Source organism: Hypanus sabinus, chromosome 12 (genome assembly GCF_030144855.1).
Source record: "Hypanus sabinus isolate sHypSab1 chromosome 12, sHypSab1.hap1, whole genome shotgun sequence".
In the NCBI taxonomy this organism is placed as follows: Eukaryota; Metazoa; Chordata; class Chondrichthyes; order Myliobatiformes; family Dasyatidae; genus Hypanus; species Hypanus sabinus.
In genome coordinates, this window is record NC_082717.1 from 99,115,964 (window position 1) to 99,139,219 (window position 23,256).

The 23,256-nt window shown below is 41.0% G+C and overlaps 1 protein-coding gene across 4 annotated transcripts in view; it reads right to left on the reverse strand.

Annotated features, from left to right (window-relative positions):
- afdna (afadin, adherens junction formation factor a) overlaps nt 1–23,256 on the reverse strand; it is a 234,439-nt gene that overhangs the window by 99,238 nt on the left and 111,945 nt on the right. For all 4 annotated transcript variants that reach the window (XM_059986542.1, XM_059986541.1, XM_059986540.1 and 1 more), the window contains exons 11-14: nt 21,667–21,748; nt 15,785–15,888; nt 2,834–2,898; nt 2,024–2,229 (exon numbers count right to left, since the gene is read on the reverse strand). In XM_059986542.1, coding sequence (XP_059842525.1) covers nt 2,024–2,229; nt 2,834–2,898; nt 15,785–15,888; nt 21,667–21,748 — 457 coding nt within the window. The remainder of the gene's footprint in view (nt 1–2,023; nt 2,230–2,833; nt 2,899–15,784; nt 15,889–21,666; nt 21,749–23,256) is intronic.

The window sequence follows — 23,256 nt, forward strand, 5'->3', positions numbered from 1 at the left end:
TGAACACTCTGTGGGTTTGTATCTATCTCTGTATGCACTGCTTGTCCAATAGATGAGAGAGCTGGCAATAAATGGAAAGAGCAATTTAACATGAATTAATATGGTAGCAGGAGCCATACTGTGTACCAATACAGTAAGTTTGTTGCTCATGCTCTTCAAAAATAAAATGTTTTATGAAACCTGACACTCTAAAAACAATATTTTGATTTACTATTAACTGTAATTCAGAATTCTCCAGGATTTTTCTTTATAATGGACATGTGCCAGTTGTTTTTTGGGGCTTTTGTGGTGCATCACATGATGTACAGTTGCAAGAAAAAGCTTGTGAACCCTTTGCAGTTACCTGGTTTTCTGCATTAATTACTCAAACTCTGTGTGATCTGTGAGACCTTCATCCAAATCACAATTAATAGACAAACACAACCTGCCTAAACTAATGAGATAAAAACTGTACTTCTTTTCATCAATACTGAGTACAGTATACCATTTAAACAATCACAGTCTAGGTTCAAAAAAAGAATGTTAACCCCTGGGGTAATACATTCTGTAAAAGCTATTTGAAGTTAGGTGTTCCGATTAATGAAATAAGACTGGATGTGTGGGTTGTAGAGGTATTTTGCCCTAGAAGACATGGAGTCAGGTTACTGGCAGAGCCTGCTTTTCTCAAGACCATGACTCAATCAAAACAACTTTCAGAGGACCTTAGAAGAAGAATTGTAAAGATGCAGGAAGTTGGAAAGGGTTACAAAAGCACTTCTAAAGATCTGTATGTTCATTAGTTCACAGTAAGAGAAACTGTCTGCAAATGGAGGAAATTCAGATCTGTTGTTATGAGTGGGTATCCTGCAAAGATCACACCAAAAGCACAATGTACAATGCTAATGGTGAAAAAGAACCCAAGGGTAACAGCAAAAGACGTGCAGAAATCCCTAGAAATTTCCACTATAAGTAGAACAGTGAACAATGGTGTTCATGGAGGAAACCAGTGCTCTCCAAAAAAAACTGCTGCATGTCTTAAGTTTGCAAAAGACTACCTGGATGTTCCACAATGCTTTGTGCCTCAGGGACTGGACAGCTTGCAATTGTTCAGCATACAAGGAATTCAAAATTGTATCAAGACATTTTACAGGAGAACGTCAGGGTAGTGGTCAGTCACCTGAAGCTTAATAGAAGTTGGATGATACAACAAGGCAATGATCTGAAACATAAGAGTAAATTAACAACAGAATGGTTTAAAAAAAGAGAATATTTGTGTTTTGGAGTGGCCAAGTCAGTGTCCAAACCTTAACCCAACTGATATGCTGTAGCATGACCTGAAGAGGGCTGTTTAAGCAAGTTATCCCAGAAATATTGATGAACTAAAAGAGTTTTGTATGGAGGAATGGAATAAAAAATTCCTCCTCGCCGTGGTGCAAGTCTGATAAGCAGCTACAGGAAACATTTGGTGGAGGTTATTGCTACCAAAGGAGGGCCTACCCTTGTATTAAGTGCAAGGGTTCACATGCTTCTTCCAGCCTAGACTGTGAATGATTAATCAATGTGTTCAATAAAGACATCAAAAGTACAACTGTTTGTGTTATTGGTTTAGGCAGATTGTGTTTTTCTATTATTGTAACTTAGATGAAGATCAGATCATCTTTTATGAGTAATTAATGCATAAAAACAGATAATTGCAAAGGGTTCACAAACTTTTTCTTGCAACTTTGTTAAAACTTGCCTTCACAAAAACCCAACTTGATTCATGACTTTTACAGCATTTTATGTGAAATCCACCTACAATAAAAGACTTACCATATTCTCCAGATTTACTTCAGCAATTTTAATGTCAATTGATGAAATAATGTCATTTTAAAATATTTAAATGTTTAATACTAAACATTACAAGTCAAGCTACACAAGCCATTTCAATCGTCAGTATTGCTCATACCAATGCTTGCATAAATCCAAATCACCCAAAGATGAACAAATTATACAAAATACATTCTTAAAATTAATGCAAGCATCAATGAATGTTAAAACTCACCTGAATAACTCCTTCCATCATGCTAACCATCTTGTTAACTATTGCAATAACTTTATGTGCACGTTCTGATGGGCTCATATCAGGCCGATAATGACTGGACAGGACATACCGACAAGTCATATACAATACATATGTGGGAGAGAGTTTGAAGTGGATAGTGGAACTATTAGTATAATTAACAACAGCAGATAGGAAGGCATCTTCAGCTGCAAAACAAAGAAGCATAGTTACCATCTAACCTATTACATAGAATATAGAACAGTACAGCACAGGAACAAGCCCTTCGGCCCACAAAGTGTCAAATTACATTTGCAATTAAATGCTTAACTAAACTAATCCTTTCTACTTACACAACATCCATTACTCTCCATTCTCTGCACGTGTGCCTAGTTAAAAGCCTCTTAAATACCCTACTGCCATCTATATTTTTTGCACAGTGGTAAAGCTTACCCCACGTATGTCCTTTGAACTTAGCCCCTTGCCTTAAATGCATGCTTTTTTTTCGTCCTGACGAAGGGTCTCGGCCCGAAACATCGACAGTGCTTCTCCTATAGATGCTGCCTGGCCTGCTGTGTTCCACCAGTTTTGTGTGTGTTATTGTAAAAACTCAACTACCTTTTATAACTTGACACAAAACTCATTAATTTTAAATAATAGTACTTTATTTTTGGAAAATTAACAAATAATGCTAACTGGAAATCCTGTTTATTGGCTGAATATTGGAATAAAACACCATGGAGATCATTTAAAATTCATAAACCTGCAGTGCATACTATGACATCCACTAACAACAGATATAATAGTACTTACAACTTTCTCTGAACTCTATTGTGGCTGGCAGAGTCATCTCTTGACCTTGAATAATATCTTGTGCTCTGCAAGCAAAATAAAATGCATTTTCAACAAATGTACTTGTAGTTTATCCCCTGTCAACAGATGCTGACCACTCCAGTGACTATTCAACCACAGAATGAAAATCAATTGCAGAACCAATTTAGTAAACTACGATAATGACGTAGACAAACCAAGTCTATGTGACACAAATATTAAATTTCAGCATAGTCCTATTTAAGCTTTCATCCCCAAGCTGCATGGGTGCCTTCTCTTAATGTCACTACAATAATAAGTTTAAAACCAGAACAGAATTTGCAATATTGATGAGACTGTATTCCACTGAATGTTTTTTTTAGCACAACAGATCAGCAATAAAGCACATCATGAACCTTGGATACCAACTACTTTTATAAATGCTAACTTTAAACTTCAATTTATACACAACAGATAGGTATATGGACAGGAAAGGAGTGGAGGGTTATGGGCTGAGTGCGGGTAGGTGGGACTAGGTGAGATTAAGGGTTCTGCACGGACTAGGAGGGCCAAGATGGCCTGTTTCCGTGCTGTGATTGTTATATGGTTATATGGTAACAAAACCAGTGCACTGTCACCTTTCTTACAGACTAAAGATTACAAAGATTTGAAATATGAAATAAGAAATAAAAATATTCCAAGTCCCAGAATACCAGCAGTTTTTAAATAAAGGTCCATTTCCAACACCTTCCTCCCCCTTTCTTGATCTTCTGTCTCCATCTCTGGAGAAGGCTTATCTACTGATATCTCTAAGCCTACAGACTCTCACAGCTACTTGAACTATTCCTCTTCCCACCCTGTCTCTTGCAAAAATGCTATCCCCTTCTCACAATTCCTCCGTCTCCACCGCATCTGCTCTCAGGATGAGGCTTTTCATTCCAGGATGAAGGAGATGTTTTCCTTTTTTAAACAAAGGGGCTTCCCTTCTTCCACCATCAACTCTGCTCTCAAACGCATCTCTCCATTTTCCCGCACATCTGCCCTCACCACATCCGCCTGCAACCCCACGGGATAGGGTTCCCCTTGTCCTCACCTAACACCCCACCAGCCTCCAGGTCCAACGTATAATTCTCCGTAACTTCCGCCACCTCCAATGGGATCCTACTACCAAGCACATCTTTCCCTCCCCCCCCCTCTGCTTTCTGCAGGGATCGCTCCCTACGCGACTCCCCTGTCCATTCGTCCCCCTCATCCCTTCCCACCGATCTCCCTCCTGGCACTTATCCTTATAAGCAGAACAAGTGTTACACATGCCCTTACACTTCCTCCCTCACCACCATTCAGGGCCCCAGACAGTCCTTCCAGGTGTGGCCTTTTATATATTGGTGAGACCCGACGCAGACTGGGAGACCGTTTCGCTGAACACCTAATGCTTGGTCCGCCAGAGAAAGCAGGATCTCACATTGGCCACACATTTTAATTCCACGTCCCATTCCCATTCTGATATGTCTATCCATGGCCTCCTTTACTGTCAAAATGAATCCAAACTCAGGTTGGAGGAACAACACCTTAAATACCGGCTGGGTAGCCTCCAACCCAATGGCATGAACATTGACTTCTCTAACTTCCGTTAATACCTCTCCTCCCCTTCTTACCCCATCCCTGACATATTTAGTTGTTTGCCTGTTCTCCATCTCTCTCTGGTGCTCCCCTCCCCCTTTCTCCCGAGGCCTCCTGTCCTATGAGCTTTTCCCTTCTCCAGCTCTGTATCACTTTCGCCAATCACCTCTCCAGCTCTTAGCTTCATCCCACCCACTCCAGTCTTCTCCTATCATTTCGCATTTCCATCTCCCCCCACTACTTTCAAATCTCTTACTATCTTTCCTTACAGTTAGTCCTGACGAAGGGTCTCGGCCCGAAACGCCGGCAGCGCTTCTCCCTATAGATGCTGCCTGGCCTGCTGTGTTCCACCAGCATTTTGTGTGTGTTTGAATTTCCAGCATCTGCAGATTTCCTCGTGTCAGGTTAATAATTTTGCATATTAACTTTTTACAGCTGGAACCCTACAATTCCCAACAAAACAGAGACAAATTTGCATGCAGCGAGCAGACAGAGTGGAACAAGAATCCTGACTCTTATCACAAGCTAATTTAATGAATCAGCTGAAGTTTGCAAATATAAAGTAAGGGCCGAATCTGAGCAACAACGTTCTTAAGTAAAACAAAAACACAATAGTACAAAGGGTAAGTAGTAACAGAGGCACAAGATACAGTTGGAATAAAAAAAAATCTGTGAACATTTTGCAACTACTTGGTTTTCTGCATTAGTTACTCAAAATAAAATTTGATCTTCATCTAAGTCACAATAACAGACTAACATAATTTGCCTAAACCAATAACACAAACAATTGTACTTTTCATGTCTTTATTGAACACATTTTTAATCTTTCACAGTTCAGGCTGGAAAAAGTATGGAAACCCTTGTATTTAATAACTGGTAGCCCCTCCTTTAGCAGCAATAACCTCCACCAAACATCAACTGTAGCTGCTGATCAGACTTCCACATTGGTGAACTCCATACAAATCTGTTTCAGTTCGTCAGTATTTCTGGGATACCTTGCATGAACAGCCCTCTTCAGGTCATGCCACAGCATCTCAATTGGATTAAGGTCTGGACTTTGACTTCGCTATTTCAAAACACAAATTTTCTTATTTTAAAATCAGTCTGTTGTTGTTTTACTTGTGTTTCAGATCTTTGCCTCGTGTATCATCCAACTTCTATTAAGCTTTAGGTGACAGACCACTACCCTGACATCCCCCTTTGATATAATTTTGATTTTTGAATTCATTTTTGAATAATTTTGAATTCATTGTTCCCTCAATGACTGCAAGCTGTCCAGACCCTGAGGCATCAAAGTAGGCCAAAACCATGATGCTCATTCCACCATACTTCACGACTGGGATGAGGTTTTGGTGTTGGGGTGCAGTGCCTCTGAAGTTGTTTTGATCAAGGCACGGTGCACATAAACAGATCTTTCTTGAGAAAAGCAGGCTCTGCCAGTAACCTGACTTCATATGTCTAGGACACCTCTACGACTCACACCTTCAATTCATCTCATTGACTGGAACACCTAGCCCCAAATAGCTTTTGCAGAAGGCATCATCCCAGAGGTTCACATACCATTTTTGAACCTAGACTGTTTGTTTAAATGGTGCACTCAGTATTGACGAAAAGTAGTACAATTGTCTGTGTGTGTTATTGGTTTAGGTGGATTGTGTTTGTCTATTATTGTGACTTAGGTGAAGATCAGGCCACATTTTATGAGCAATTAATGAAGAAAACCAGATAATCGCAAAGGACTCAAACAGACACTTGGATGTCTCGAGGGCAGAAATTGCTGCTGAGTGTGCCAGACTATAGATACACGGAGGGAAGCAGAAGAGGTGGGGGTGTGGCATTGCTAATCAGGGATAGTGTCAGGGCTACAGAAAAAGAGGAAATCATGGAAGAATTATCTACTGAGTCAGCATGGGTGGAAATCAAAAAGAGGAAGAGGGCAATAACTCTACCGGTTGTTTTTTATAGACCCCCCCTCCCCCTCCAATAGTAACAGGGACATTGAAGAGCAGATAGGGAGGCAGATTCTGGAATGGTGCAATAATAATAGGGTTATTGTGATGAGAGAATTTAGCTTTCCTAATAGTGACTGGTACCTTCCAAGAGCAAGAGGATTCGATGGGGTGGAGTTTGTTAGGCACGTTCAGAAAGGTTTCCTGATGCAATATGTAGATAAGCCAACTAGAGGCAAGGCGTACCTGATCTGGAATTGGGAATCAAACCTGGCTAGGTGTCAGATCTAGTGATCACAACTCTATCTCCTTTACCATAGTGTGGGAAAGAGATAGGAGCGGAGCATTTGGGAAAGCATTTAATCGTGGCAGGGGAGATACGAAGCTATTAGGGAGGAAATTGGGAACAGCAATTGGAAGCGAATATTCTCAAGGAAATGTATGGGAGAAAGTGGCAAACATTCAGGGAACTTTACAAAGCATTCTGCGTAGGTATGTTCCACTGAGGCAGGGAAAGGATGGAAGGGTAAAAGAACCATGGTGTACAAAAATATGTAGAAAATCTAGTTAAGAAAAGAAGAGCTTATGAAGGTTCAAGAAATTAGGTAGTGTGAGAGCTCTAGAAAATGACAAGGTTGCCAGGAAGGAGCACAAGAATGAAATTAGAAGAGCTAGAATGGGCCATGAGAAGGCCTTGGCAAGCAGAATTAAGGAAAACTACAAGGCAATCTACAAGTATGTAAGGAGCAAGGGGATGAATTGTGAGAGAATAGGACTCATCAGGTGCAATAGTGGATATGTGTACATGGAGTCAGAGGATGGTAGCTGAGGTACTTAATGAATACTTTGCTTCAGTATTCACCAGGGAAAAGGACCTTGGCAATTGTGGGAATGACTTGCAGTGGACTGAAATGCTTAAGCATATAGACATTTTTTTAAAAAAGAGGATGTGCTAAAGCTTTTGAAAAGCATTGTTAGATAAGCTGCTAGGACCATACCAGATATACCCCAGGCTACTGTGGGAAGAGGGGGAGGAGATTGCTGAGCCTCTGGCAATGAGGGACAGGAGAAGCACAGGATGATTGGAGGGCTGCAAATGTTGTTCCCTTGTTCAAGAAAGGGAGTAGACATAACCCAGAAAATTATAGACCAGCGAGTGTTACTTCAGTGGTGGGCAAGTTGTTGAAGATCCTTGAGGAGGAGGGTTTATGAACATTTGGAGAAACAATCTGATAAGGGATAGTCAGTATGGCTTTGTCAAAGGCAGGTCATGCCTTACAAGTCTGATTGAATTATTTGAGGATGTAATAAAACACATTGATGAAGGTTGAGCAGTGGATGTAATGTAAGGCAATTGAAAAGGCTCCCCATGCAAGGCTCATTCAGAAAGGAAGGAGGCATGAGATCAAAGGAGACCTTAAACACAAAGTGCACTGCAGATGCTGTGGTCAAATCAAGACGTACAAAAAAGCTGGATGAACTCAGCAGGTCGGGCCCCCTCCTTCTTTAGTCCTGACAAAGGGTCTTGACCCGAAATGTTGACTGCTCCTTTCAATGGCTGCTGCCCGACCTACTGAGTTAATCAAAGGAGACCTTGCTTTGTGGATCCAGAATTGGCTTGCCCACAGAAAGCAAAGGATGATTGTAGATGGTTCATATTCTGCATGGAGATCTGTTCTGGGATCCCTCCTCTGTGATTTTTATAAATGTCCTGAATGAAGATATAGAAGGGTAGGTTAGTAAGTCTGCTGATGACACAAAGATTGGAGGTGTTGTGGATAGTCTGGAGGGCTGTCAGGGTTACAGCAGGACATTGATAAGATGCAGAACTAGCCTGAGAAGTGGCTGATGGAGTTCAACCCAGATAAGTGTGAAATGGTTCATTTTGGCAAGTCAAATTTGAAGACAATACAATATTAATGGTAGTAAGGAGCATCAGAGAGAACTTGGGGTCCATGTCCATTGGACACCAAAAGCTGCTGCAACACACATAAAATGCTGGAGGAACTCAGCAGGCCAGGAGAATAAAATCTCAGGAGTAGACTGAAAAGTGGGGGAGGGGAGAGAGGAACGTAGATTGGGAGACCACTTCACTGAGCATCTACATTCCATCCGTCAAACAGGATCTCCCAGTGGACAGCCATTTTAATTGGCAATGGGAAGGCAAGGATATAACATCAGAGTGGGACAAGGGGATGAGAAATGGGGAAGAAAGGGTGGGTGGCATTACTGGAAGTTTGAAAAATCGATGTTCATGCTATCAGGTTGGAGGCTACCAAATGGAAAATAAGGTGTTGCTCCTTCAACCCAAGTGTGGCCTTATCCCAACAGTGCAAGAGGACATGGATGGACATTCATGAAAATGGACAAGGGAGAGCTAGTGGATTTAGTGTACCTGGACTTACAGAAAGCTTTTGATAAAGTCCCACATAGGAGATTAGTAGGCAAAATTAGGGCACATGGTACTGGGGGCAGAGTACTGACACGGATTGAAAATTGGCTGGCTGACAGGAAACAAAGAGTAGTGATTAACAGGTCCCTTTCGGAATGGCAGGCTGTGACCAGTGGGGTACCGCAAAGTTCGGTGCTGGGACCGCAGCTGTTTACAATATACATTAATGATTTAAATGAAGGGATTAAAAGTAACATTAGCAAATTTGCTGATGACACAAAGCTGGGTGGCAGTGTGAAATGTTAGGAAGAGTTATGAGAATGCAGGGTGACTTGGACAGGTTGGGTGAGTGGGCAAATGTATGGCAGATGCAGTTTAATGTGGATAAATGTAAGGTTATCCACTTTGGTGGCAAGAACAGGAAGGCAGATTACTATCTAAATGGAGTCAAGTTAGGAAAAGGGGAAGTACAATGAGATCTAGGTGTTCTTGTACATCAGTCAATGAAAGCAAAAAGCTAATGGCATGCTGGTCTTTATAACAAGAGGAATCGAGTATAGGAGTAAAGAGGTCCTTCTGCAGCTGTACAGGGCCCTGGTGAGATCCCACCTGGAGTATTGTGTGCAGTTTTGGTCTCCAAATTTGAGGAAGGACATTCTTGCTATTGAGGGAGTGCAGCGTAGGTTCACAAGGTTAATTCCCGGAATGGCAGGACTGTCATATGTTGAAAGATTGGAGAGGGTGGGCTTGTATACACTGGAATTTAGAAGGATGAGAGGGGATCTGATTGAGACATATAAGATTATTAAGGGATTGGACAGGCTGGAGGTAGGGAGCATGTTCCCGCTGATGGGTGAGTCCAGAACTAGAGGCCACAGTTTAAGAATAAGGGGTAGGCCATTTAGAACTGAGATGCGGAAAAACTTTTTCACCCAGAGAGTGGTGGATATGTGGAATGCTCTGCCCCAGAAGGCAGTGGAGGCCAAGTCTCTGGATGCATTCAAGAGAGAGTTAGATAGAGCTCTTATAGATAGCGGGGTCAAGGGATATGGGGAGAGGGCAGGAACGGGGTACTGATTGTGTATGATCAGCCATGATCACAGTGAAAGGAGGTGCTGGCTGGAAGGGCTGAATGGCCTACTCCTGCACCTATTGTCTATTCCATTCTATCATGGGATGAATATCCCATTCCAATATGTCCACTCTTCTGAGGGACAGAAGAATTCCTTTAGACAGCAAATAAGTGTTCCATTCACCTTACCTACTGGGAATGGTGTCAAAGGCTATCATGAGGTCAGAAAGGACTTAATACATTTTTCATAGATCTTAAAGATGCTTAAAGATGAACAAAGTCCACATTGTAATTGAGAGAGCAGGTGTCCAGCCACTAGGTGTAGGTGGTCGGGGAGGACTTCGGTGATGATTTTCCCTGGGGTAGATAGCAAAGAATCTCCTCTGTAGTCACCATCAAACTTGCCATTTCAAAGACCATTATGATTACAGCATCTGATGTTCCTGGCATATTCTCTATCCTGATGTACGTGACAAAATTTTGATCTCATGTTCAAAATTCTTCAGAGTTTTGGAGCTTCAACTGGATTATTGTCTGCCTCTGAAGCCTTAATTTTATTTTCCTTATTGATATATGACAACTTAGACTTTTTGTTGGCTAATAAGCTGCTGTGCAATGGTGTCAAAAGCACTCACATCAACAATCTGAAAACAATCTTCAGAGAGTTTCTTATGTTGATTGCCCTGATACTATTGTAGAATTAATGTAATGGGTGACAGATGACACTTATTACTCACAATAGAAACTTTGCTACATAATTCGCAAACATCGTCAAAAAGTTGTGTTCATTTGAAAAGACTGCATCTGACGTAATACAGTCAGTGCAAGGCAAATGCATTTGTTTTGATCACAATGGAAGGGCTATGGCTTTTAATAAGCACGCAAAACAACACTTGCAAATTTTATTCACAAAATGGTGATCCTGCAGCTATAAGGTTATTACGGAGTTACTCAATGACATGTCAACCACAGTCGTTTTGAAGCTGCTGGAGTTTTGGGAGCAGCAACAGTGTGGTTTGCATAAACAAAAGTCCTGTTTGTGCTGTGAAAAATCAAATACAAATAATACAAATACAAATCACTACAGACAATACCAAATTTTATCTCAGCATGGCATTGCTAAGAAGTTCCACTACAGCTAGAGTGGTGAATCTACTAGAAGACCTGCCGGCATGTGATAAGTAAGTCATTCCTAAACTCACTCATTATAGACCTTTGGACTATCTGAGCATGCTAAATAGTTGCTCTCCTTGCCCAATCTGGGAGGTGCTCAGCCTTCAGAACTAATGGACCACATGTTATCTCTTCTGGACAATTCACTACCCTTGTTTTGTTTTTAAACAAATGCCTGCTCAAGTATTTCAGGATGTATATTGTATGCATTTCTCTGAGATTAAATTGGTTCTTTGAACCTTTGAAATACACACAGCCCACACCTATAAAGGACTATACTGAACTTGCTAAAATGGTTGATTGTCTGACCGGTGTAGACTGAGGTGCATCACTTATTCCTCCTTTCCCTGTCTCAATAAGCCCTGCCAGCAGAACCTCCAGCAAACTCATGCCCCACAGCTCCAAACCGGTCAATGCCGGGCCTATGCTTTTACCACAAATGCTTTGGCATGAACACCAGTAAGTGCTGACAGCCATGCAGCTTTGACAGTGCCAGCGCATCACGAGATCAGAGGTCTTTGAACACTGTGGCTTCCAATTGCCTGGGTTGCCTACTGTTCATTACAGACACCCTTTCGAGGTGATGCTTCTTATGTGTGTGAAACAAATGCTCAAGTGGGTGTTGCCAGCATTGACGATTGATTATAAGAGAAAGCAACGCATCCTCGATAGAGGCTGCCAACAGCTGCAGGATCTGGACTTATGGGACACAATGCTTGATGCTCTGCTTTAGTGGACGACACTACACATGGGACTGTCTTGTCTAGAGTTGCTGGACCTCTGCTCAGTGCAGATTTCCTGTGTGCCAAAGGTAGTTCTTAAGAACTGCCTGCTTCTGGACACAAAGGACTTTGGGTCATTACCCTGTACCTCCAGTTCTCCAAAATGACTCAGTCTAGTGCATGCACCACCATGTGTGAATTCTGCTGGGTGAATTCCCAAACCTCTCCAAACCCACACTTTTCAACAGTTACAAGGCCCGGGGTTGAGCACAACATTTTCACAACCAACATGCTGGTCCACATCCATGTGCATAGACTGGACTCAAGAAATGTTTGCCAGCATGAAGGTTGAGTTTGCCAACATGGAAATGCTTGGCATCATACGCAGGTCAAATAGCTCCACATTGTCCTTAATCCTGATAGCGGTTGCCATCCATGCAGCAATTACTACCGCCTCCATCACCCCTGATTGTTATCCTGTCCCACATATTCAAGACTTTTCAGCATGTTTAGCCAGAGTGATTTTTTTCTGAACTGGACAGCACACACAAGCATCTGCTGAAAGATCCTGACTGAGGGAGTTTTTCAAAACTGCCATTACAACCCCGTTTGGCCTATTTGAGTTTCTGCACATGCTGGTTGGGCTGAAAAATGCAGCACAGACTAATGGACACTGTGTTAAAAGACTTGGATTCTCTTTGTATACCTGGACGACATACTTGTCACTAGCACATCCAAAACCGAACTCTTATCACATCTCTGCACATTTTTCAAGCACTTAAGCCAACATCACCGATTGTAAACCCCACTAAATGCCACTTTAGGTCGTCTACTATTGACTTACTCGGCTACTGCATCTCCACAGAAGTCATGATACCCTTGCCGTCAAAAGTAGCTGCTAATGTGGACTTCCCACTGCCAAAGCACTGCAAGAAATTTTAGGTATGGTGAATATCGATCACCGTTTCATTTCACAAGCTGCTGAACTAATGCTCCCCTTGTAGTGCCCCTAATGGCAGTGTCCCTAAATCATATGCTTGAGTGGTCAGCAGATAGGACCAGAGCATTTGACGAGCAAACCCTTTTGAATGTGACCCTATTAGCACATATGCTCCCCAATGCACCTATAGCCATTACCACTGATGCTTCAGACTACACTCAAAGTGCTATGCCCAAACAGCCGGGTGCCCTCGTTAGCCAGCAGCTCTGCCCCCAAGAGGAAATACAGTCTGTTTGACTACGAACTTCTCAGACTCTATATGGGCAGCCATCATTTTCATTTTCTACTGGAATTTCACAGCATTCGTTGGCCACTACTCCTAGTGCACGCGATAGCCAAAGCATCAGATCCTTAGTCTGCATGGCAGCAATGCCACTTGGCTTACATTTTAGAATTCATGACTAACATAAAGCATATAGAAGGGGAAAATAATGCAGTGGCTGATTGCCTCTCACAGCTTGCCATTGATGCCATACATATCAGGGTTGACTACGTCAGCATGACAAGTGACCAAGCTACCAACCCAAAGGTCCAGACCTGGGCCTGCAGTTGGTGAACATCAAGTTCAGGGATGCAGGAGTTTATCTCCTGTGAGATGTCTCAATTAGTCGACCTTGCCCCATAGTCCCTGCTAACTAGGAGTACTGCTTTTAAAGCCACTTACAGCCTCTCCCATTCAGGCCGGAAGGCTTCACAAAAACCTGCTGCTTTAAAGTTTGCATGGTATGGCCTCAAGAAGGATGAGTCGTACTGGAGTGCAGCCTGTGTTGTGTGTCAGAAGTTTAAAATTAACCTTCATGTTTGAGCACCATCAGCACCTTTCAAAGTCTCAGAGATAGTCTGAACATGTCAATGTGGACCTGGTTGGTCCTCTCCTCTCTCTACCCCTTCCCCTGCAGTTTCTCACATCTCCTTACCATGATAGGCTGTACTACCAGGTGGTCAGAGGCTGTCCCTCTAGTGTAGATGACATCTGCAGATGTGGCTTGGGTGTTCATGAACACCTGGGTCGCTCGATTCAGCACCCCGACCGATATCTCTTCCAACCGCTATCCCAATTCATGTCAGCCCTCTGGGCTGCAATGGCCCAGGATCTCAGTGTTAAATTGCATTACATCACTCAAGGTCCAGTGATCTGTGTGAGCAATTTCACCCATTTCCGTGTTTTTGAACGGACAAAAAGATTTTTATTGTAGATAAGAAGGGCAAACCTGAATGTATTTCTGTAGTAGGCCTTAAACTGGTCCACCGAGACCTGGATGATTCCACTACCATACCCCTGCATCACAACGTGAGCATGTGCCTTTCAGCAGACTCCTGCACAAGCCAGAGGCACCAGCTATTACTCCAACCAAAGAACATAGGACCTGAGCTGGATGGCTCATATGAGGTCCAGACAAACTCAGTGCTAGTTTTGGTGAATTCTTGGGGAGGGGGGCATGTATAGGGTAATTTAATGAGTTACAGATAATACATATTATTCATAATAGAAATTATTCTGCTTAATTCACTAACACCGTCATTGAGTTGAGTTCACTTTTAGAGATGCTGATGTAATGACGTCAGTGTAAGGCAACTGCTCGTTATGTTCGTAATGGAAATAAAGGACTGCGAATTTTGCTAAGCACATGAAACTACTCTCGCATGTTTTATTCAGAAAGTCCTACACTATGGCCTTGTCTGCTCTTGGTTCAATGGGATAGTGCCTCACGTGTTTGAGCCTCACATATCTATAGCAGTGTAGAAGAACCTGTGCATACTATGGGATTATTAGTTGCTGGCTAGCCTGTGTTCTTCCCCCCACCATCTGTTCTTTAGGCCAGCAATCTGCTGTCAAAAGCCTGCAGAATTAGTTATTTTGTCCGAGGACCTACGGCATTTGAACTCCAGAACTAAGGACACATGAATTGTAGATATTAAGCTGCAGAACATAAATAAAACTACGCTTGTGAATGTTGACTAAGTACTAACACAAAGAAAACCCTTCCACTGAACCACAATTAGCAATACATTCAACACTCGCAAGGCTCTACTATTTTGTCCCCACTGCTCTCTAGCATTAAGATTCACAGCAAAATGTGAACTAGTTTCCATATCCCAGAGGACATCGATAATGAAACTCACCAATGCTTCTAGCACGGACTTCAGTCAACTGAGAAAAATGGTATTTGATGGTTAGACCTGGCACAAAACTCAGGGTTTACAGGACAAGAATGATTCCTGACCTTCTATGTGCTTCTGAGGCCTGAAGGATCCATAGCAATAACTTCACATAGCACTATCAAAATACCACCAATGCTCCCTTTCCAAGCTCTTCCAAATTCCTCAGGTCAGTTAAACTAATATCAGTATTCTCTCATGAGGCCCTGGCTCCTCGGTTATGTCAGCTAGATCACAGCACTCATGTACCCAAATAGATGCACTACCTTGAGCTCTGTCATTGCATTACAAATTAGAAAGAGGAAAAGATTCAATTGTACACTCCAAGCCTCCTTAGAGAAATGTCGGTCCTGGGAATGTCTGCCCGTGACTGTACAAAGTGGAAGAGGAACATCTTGGCTGGTGTCATAAATCTCAATCCATTCATCAAGAACTTTAGTATAAGGAGCAAGCAGCCATGGAAATTTCTCACCTATCCGATTTCTAAATTAGTGTTGCCCCAAAACTGTGCAGTTCCTACAGTGGCCTCATTAGCTAACTCAGAGCAAACAAGACTTTTGTCAGTCATCCTTCAGCCTGAAGAATACTTTAGCAGGCATTGGAGTATTGCTGAAGAGGAGACCACAATCAGAACAATTAACATTATCAAATCTAAAACTTTAAATTTGAACTGCTGGAGTTATTTCAATTAGATTTTGCTGCTTGGTAGAATTTAAATTATCTCCATATTGAGTAGAAACTTGTAGAATTATTTGTGCTAGTATAAACAATGTTCTAGTGACAAGACGTTGAATATGTCCACCAAGATTCAGGAAGATTTTTAAAACGCAGCAAAAATCTGAATGATTATAGAGATTGAGCCTTGCCTCATCTCCTGCTTGTAGCTGTCTTGCTGCTCCACTCTGATCATCGGTTTCACCACATTGCGATCATTTGAAGTAGAGGTATCAGTATCCAATCTTTCTGTACTCTAAGAAAAACAAAACATTCACAGTGTAAGGGTTTGAAGAAATGTGCACGCTAGAAAACTGCAAGAATACAGTACTCCATATATTCCAAAATCTTTGAAAGGATCATGTTATAGAACATACATAGAACAGTACAGCCCAGGACTGCCCTTCACAATGTCTATTTAAACTAATCCTATCTTCCTGCACATGGTCTATAGTCCTCTTTTCCCTGCCTGCCACATGCCTCTTAAACATCGCTATCATATCTGCCATCACCACTAACAGATATGATCTCTGGTGGGCCCTTCCATGTACCTACCATTCTGTTAATGAAAACCCTGCTTTGTAAATTTCCTTTAAACTTTCTGTCTCTCATTTTAAACCCACCTTGTCTAGTATTTGACATTTCCACCCTGAAGAAAAATATTTCATTTACCCCCATAGTGCCTTTCAGAATTTTATACATTTTTAATCATGTCACCCCACACCTGGTGGTGCAGTGACATCAGCACCAGACTCCAGAACGGAGGTTCTTGGGTTCGAATCCAGTCAGGCCGTTCCCGAGTATGCTTTCCATCCATGCCGGGTTGAGTGTTGAGCTCGCAACTCGACCTCATAAAATAAAGAAAAATACTGCAAAATGTCTGTGTGAGGAGTGGCACTCCACACAGTCTTTCGTTCCGCACCTTGTAAGGCATGAAAATGCCCGACGCTGGCCTCTCAGGCCTGAGTCGACATCATTATCGTCATCACCCCACAGCCTTCAATGCACTCAAGAAAGCAATGTTAGTTTGTCCAACCTCCTTATAGCTAATATACTCCAATCAGACTACATCCCGATAATCTCTTTTGCATCCTCTCCAAAGCCTCCACATCCTTACTATAACATGGAGCTCAGAACTGACCACAATATTTCAATAATGGCTTAACCAAAATTTTATCTGGCTTCAACATGACACACCAACTTCTATACTCAATGTCCTGAGTAGTAAAGACAAGCATGGCATAAGCCGCCTTTATGATGCTATCTATAGTATGCTTCCACTTCCAGGCTGCTATGCATTTGTATCCCAAGATCCCTCTACATCAATTCTCCTAAATGTCCTGCCATTTTAACTGTATGCTTTCCTCTTACATTTGATATTCCAAAATGCAACACCTCACACCTGTCAGGCAAGTCGAATGTCCTGAAATAATGGTGAGGCCCACAAAACTTAATGATTTTTAAAAGAATAGATTGGATAACAACTTGAGGTACTGTATGCACAATTTGATAAACAAAATGCAGTCCAAGACTAAAGAATACCACACCATCTCACCAACTTGACACTAAAGAAACTTTGACATGACTGCACATGTTATAGGAGGTTACCAGACACCAATGAAATGCCAAACTAACTTACTGTCCTGTGAAATTTTCTTAGCTATGCTCTACATATTGTCTGCTGACGAAACAAGCAAGTAAAATAAGTCTCTAATTTTTACACTGGGCAACTGCTCTTAGATCATGTGTCAGGCATGACTTGACGCATAATTCACAAGCCTGCATACTGAAAGGTTGAAGGGCTATGGAGAAGAAATAAATAGCAAGACAATATGTCCATTTTAATTCATTAGCGCACAATTTAGTTGGAACGTTTTGTATTCAAAGTTTTAGTTGATTTTTGTGTTTTAAATACTTCAAGGATATGCAGAGGTAGTGAAAACAATGACAGGCAGCAAAGGTGGTTGCTTTGAACTGCTCCCATGACAGCTGCATTGCTTAACAACCTGCCTTACTGAGCAGCTCCAGGACTATCTGGGCTAGTAAATCACATGATTTCCAAATGATATGATGGCAAAATGGGGAAATGGGAGGGCAGTGAGACAGGCCTACTCAGAGAAATCAGATCAATCTATAGTTAGGATGGTGTGTATTGGTACAACTGCAATAAAATTATCAATTAGTGTTTTTAGGATCTTTGATCCTAAAGACTTTGCAATAATGGGTTGCGATAACAACTTTGTGAATAAATTTATTGTTGTATAATTAAAAACAGTGCATCTTGTCTCTCAATGTATTGTTTCTAAATGCACAACTTGAATGGAATTCCTCATTTATTCTTCTTAGTTATAAGATCCTTTAATCAAATAATTTGAAAATCTATTTGCTCCCTCCCCCATGCTTGTTGTTTAGGAGGTGGCATAATATTGTTAATATAACACTATCACAGCTGTCTATAAGGAGCTTCTAGGCTCTCCCCACAACCCCGTGGGTTTCCTTAGGCTGCGTCAATTTCCTCCCACTTTCCAAAGGGATACGGGCAAGTAGATTAATTGGTCACATGGCTACAACTGGGTGGTGTGGTCTCATTGGATTGGAAGGGTACATTAACATGCTGTAGCTCTAAATCACTTCCAAAAAATCCCCTGCAAAGTATGCTACAGTTTAATAGCCGAAAATGATTTTTAGCATTCCAACCATATAATTTTAACAACTTTTTAATTTAACATATTTGTATTCATTGTGAACAATCAATTCAATACAACACAGTAGAAAATTTAGTTCACTCAATTAAAACCTGTTGAAAAAGGAAGGAAAACTTACACTAAAACATGTGAACTATTCAGGCACAATCTTTCAAGAGTACCATTCCCAAAATATCCGTAATGGGACACACTGAAGACTTAATTCTAAAATAAACTGAGAAAGTGTGTACTGAAAATTCAGTTGAGGTCATATGAAACTTGACTGAGGGCAGCTATCAGGATCTTCTACAATCAGAAATTAACACAGAATTAGCTGCAAATTCCAAATATATTTTAAATTCCCTTCCCGCCCATTCCCCTGGTTTCTTCTCAATGATTTGGGGGCTGTAGCTTTCAGTATCCATTCCAAGGAAGTTTCTGACAACACCCCATTAAAAAAAAACTTTGTTCTGTTTTCCTGCTCTCAAGAATCACAAAGAATCCCAAATCCACTTCTCTTTTATCATATCACAAACAGGATTAAATCTGCCGATGCCAGAAATCCAAACAACACACACAAAATGATGGAGGAACTCAGCAGGCCAGGCAGCATCTATGGAAAGAGTACAGGCGATATTTTGGGCCAAGACCCTTCTGGGGAGAGAGTAACACAAGGTGATAGGTGAAACGGGGAGGAAGAGGGTTGAAATACAGAGCTGGGAAATTGATTGGTGAAAGAGGTATAGGGCTAGAGAAGGGGGAAATCTAACAGGCAGAAGGCCATGGAAGAAAGGTGGGGGGAGGTGGAAGAGCACCAGAGGGAGGCAATGGGCAGGCAAGGAGATAAGGTGAGAGGAGGACAAGGGGATGAGGAATGGTGAAGTGGGGGTGGGGGGGGGGAGAAACACCAACAGAAGTTCGAGATACTGATGTTCACACTATTATGTTGGAGGCTACTCAGACAGAATAAAAGGTGTTATTCCTCCAACCTGAATGTGGCCTCACTGCAACAGTAGAGAAAGTCATGGAAAGACATGTTAGAATGGGAATGGGAAGTGGAATTAAAATGGATGGCCACTGGGAGATCCTGCTTTTTTTTTGGAGGACAAGGCATAGGTGCTCCACGAAGTGGTCTATCAATCTGCGCCAGATTGATAGATCTCTTCGATATACAGGAGGCCACACCTGGAGCACGGATACAGTACACAGATGAAGTGTCGCCTCACATGGAAGGACCATTTGGGGCCCTGAATGGTAGTGAGAGAGGTGGTGTAAGGGCAGGTGTAGCACTTGTCCCGCCTGCAAGGATAAATGCCATGAGGGAGATCAGTGGGGAGAGCTGAATGGAGTGATCCCTGCAGAAAACAGAAAGTGGAGGGGAGGGAAAGATCTGCTTGGTGGTGGGATCGTGGTGGAGACGGCGGAAGTTGCAGAGAATCATGCGCTGCATGCGGAGGTGTACTTCTGGTAATACCTACCCCCACCTCCTGCCTTCACCATTCCCCATCCCCTTTTCCCTCTCTCACCTCATCTCCATGCCTGCCCATAGCCTCCCTCTGGTGTTTCTCCCCACTTTCCTTTCTTCCATGGCCTTCTGTCCTCTGTTAGATTTCCCCCTTCTCCAGCACTGTATCTTTTTTTAAAAAATCAACTTCCCAGCTCCTTACTTCACCCCTGCCGGTTTCATCTATCATCTTATGTTTTTCCTCCCCTCCCCCCAACCTTTTAAATCTACTCATCTTTTTTCCTCCCGTCCTGCTGAAGGGTCTCAGCCTGAAACATCGCCTGTACTCTTTTATATATATATATATATACACATACATATATATAAAAAGCTAATTTTCCCAGTTTCTTCAAAGCTCAACTTTCGTGCCAGAGATTTACTTTACAGTACTTTGTGTCCACCTTGACTCAGAACCTGGACAGTATTGGATTTGGACACTTACACAGTGCATTCAACCTATAGTTCTCAAGCACTCTTGCATGAGTGTTGCATTGTTAAATGTTATCTTTTGGATACCAATCCTGGTATTAGAAAATCTATTAGAAAACTGGTATTGAAAAAGCATAATAGTATTTAAAACAATCAATCACCAGGCTACTGCATTCAATATCAGATCAAAATCTGCAATAAATTGACTACTGGAATCAAGTGTCAAAAATAAAACAGTGAACATGCTCATAATCACAAGTCAAAAACAGAAAATGCTAGAAATATTCAGCAAGTAAAGCAGCACCTGCAGAGATTTTAATGTTTTAAAATTTCAGAAATATAAATAGTATAGAGGCAAAAAGAGAACAAAAGATCTGTAATAGGATACAAGGCAAGAAAATAAATTACCAAATGGTTTAAAGATATTGCATGGTATCAAAGGCAACAAGGCAACAAAAAAAAAGAAAATGCAGAGCACTTTGGTGGCATCCTGTTGGAAGCGTCAGAAGTGGCTATGAATGACCTCATCAACATGAAGGCAAAAGCTTGTTCAGCTCTAAAGCAGGGATGATAGCAAATGAGGAATAAATTGAACTTGCAGAAGATATTTGATAATATCCTTCAAGAGAAGTCATTGGCTAAAGTTGCTCATGGAAGCAAATAGGCTGAGTCAATTCAAAAGTGCATTTAGGACTTTATACGTAATTCATTAAAAATCTGAATAAGTTAATGAAATATCATAAAGGCAAACAAATATTTGTATTTCATTACAGAGTTAGAATGAAAGGGGTACAAAAGTTGAAAACCTTGGAGATGAAGTACCAAGAATCTTCAAAGCACTTCAAGACATTACAAATGAAGGAACATATTCAAGCCAGAGGACTTATTGCTTTAGGATTTTACTGGGATTGATACTTGAATTCCAGGAGTACGAGGAAAAACTTTACATACATAACGCTGGTTTTCTATTATGTAGAACAGTGAGTGATTAAATCACTGCTTTCAGTATTTTAAGTAATAGGTTTAGTGAATGGAAAGAATTTCCGCTGTTGGGAAATCTAGGTTCATGGCAAGAGTCAAAGCTAGACCTTATAGGAGTACGCAACAGGATATGGGAACTTTTACAAAAGGCAATATAGAACATTGGTTAATTTCAAAACTGATTCTGATAAAGTTTTGTTAACAAATAGCTGTAGGAATATTGAACACCATGGAATTCCACAGTTACACCCCAGATCATTCATTATTTAATATTCAGCAAACACTCAAGGGGTTTAATACCTACTTTGTTTCCTTTGTATTGTTCAGAAAATTTTCATGACCAATTTTCTTTTATTAATCTGTTCATTATTCACTTTTACTACAATTCAATCATTAAACATTAATTTTAATTCCAAAAATAAAAAAGTTAAAATACCTTGCTTATAGGTAATCCTATACCACTGTGAATGTCTCCATCAATATCAAACGTAGTTTCCTGGACACTTCTGGACCCTTGCCTATAAATGATAGCCATTGAGATTTAGAAACATTCGTCAAATTTAATTCTCTATTGTGACATTTTTCTAATTATAGTTGATTGTAACTCACTCTACACAAACTACTACAAGATTAAGTAACAGACTACATAAATAAGTGGGATTACACAAATTATTTTCTACATTTTAAATAAACAGTCTTTGTTAGAGATTTGGTTTACTAAATTCAATGGTTTATAAGCAATGAAATCATTACGAAAATCAAAAAAGATTGAGGGGATTTCAATGAATTGCATCTATTTGCTTCCTCCACCTTCATTTTTCTTGTTCCGTGTAATGTTTTCACGCGAACTGCCTTTCATATCTTTGTAAATATTCACACAATTACTAGCCAAACACAAGATGAGCAAAATGAGGATGTGAGTAGACCATTAAAAGCTTTCATCTGTCCAAAATCTGTTTCCATTTCACTCAGTAACACTTCATCCAAACTAACGAATACATACACTATACTATTTGTAAGTCTCAGAAAAAGTCACTACTGCAAAACTGCCCAATGACAACATCCAGTCTTTTGATTAGCTCATGCTGCCACAGTGAAATAACTTGATCCATTGGAACAGATTGGGTACAGGGCATAAAAAACCAAGCAACCACAAAAGACTTAAAATTTTGCTTGATGCTTACCTCAGTACAAAAAAAACCGCATTTAACTTTGTATAAGGCATGGGATAAAAGCAAGGGTCTACAAATTCTATAAATACAAGTTATCAACAATATACTCATTAGGGGAAAATAAAGACTCAAATTTTGTGTGAGGTGAGAGCAAAGAACTATTGAAGTGCACTTGGGGGAAAGCTAGGAAAACTCCAGTATAAATTTAAAGGAGGAAGTTTTTATGTGATTAGACAAAGAAGGAGAAAAGGCTTGCATTGAAATTGTTCCCCAAGTTCAGATTAGCATAAATTGAATGTGTCACAAGTCCTGGCAGCAAACTCTGGCACTGGAAGCACCCATAAATTAAAATGCAATAATGCCTCATTGCTTATTAATGATGGCAACTGAGAGACACATATAGCTCAATAAACTCCTTATAAAAATAGCAAGGCATCTTATATGTAGAAAGGACAAACAAGGCCTTAGTTTAATATCTTATCCAAAAACCTGCACTGTCAACATTCTAACACTGAAACAACTCATATTGAGTTCAGAGGTCACCACTAACCAGACTGGCCAAATTTACACTTGATGGCCACTTCATTAGATACTTCCTGTGCCTAATAAAGTGGCCAATGAGCCTAGGTTCATGGTGTTCTGTTTCTGTAACCCATTCATTTCAAGGTTCAACATCTTATACATTCAGAAAATGTTCTTCTGCACATCACAGTTGTTAAAAATTATCTTTGCCTTCTTGCCCACCACCTTGAACCAGTCTGGCCTCATTAACAATTCTAGAAACTGTTGTATGTGAAAATCCCAGATCAGCAGTTTCTGAGATAATTAAAACACCCCATCTGGCAACAATTCCA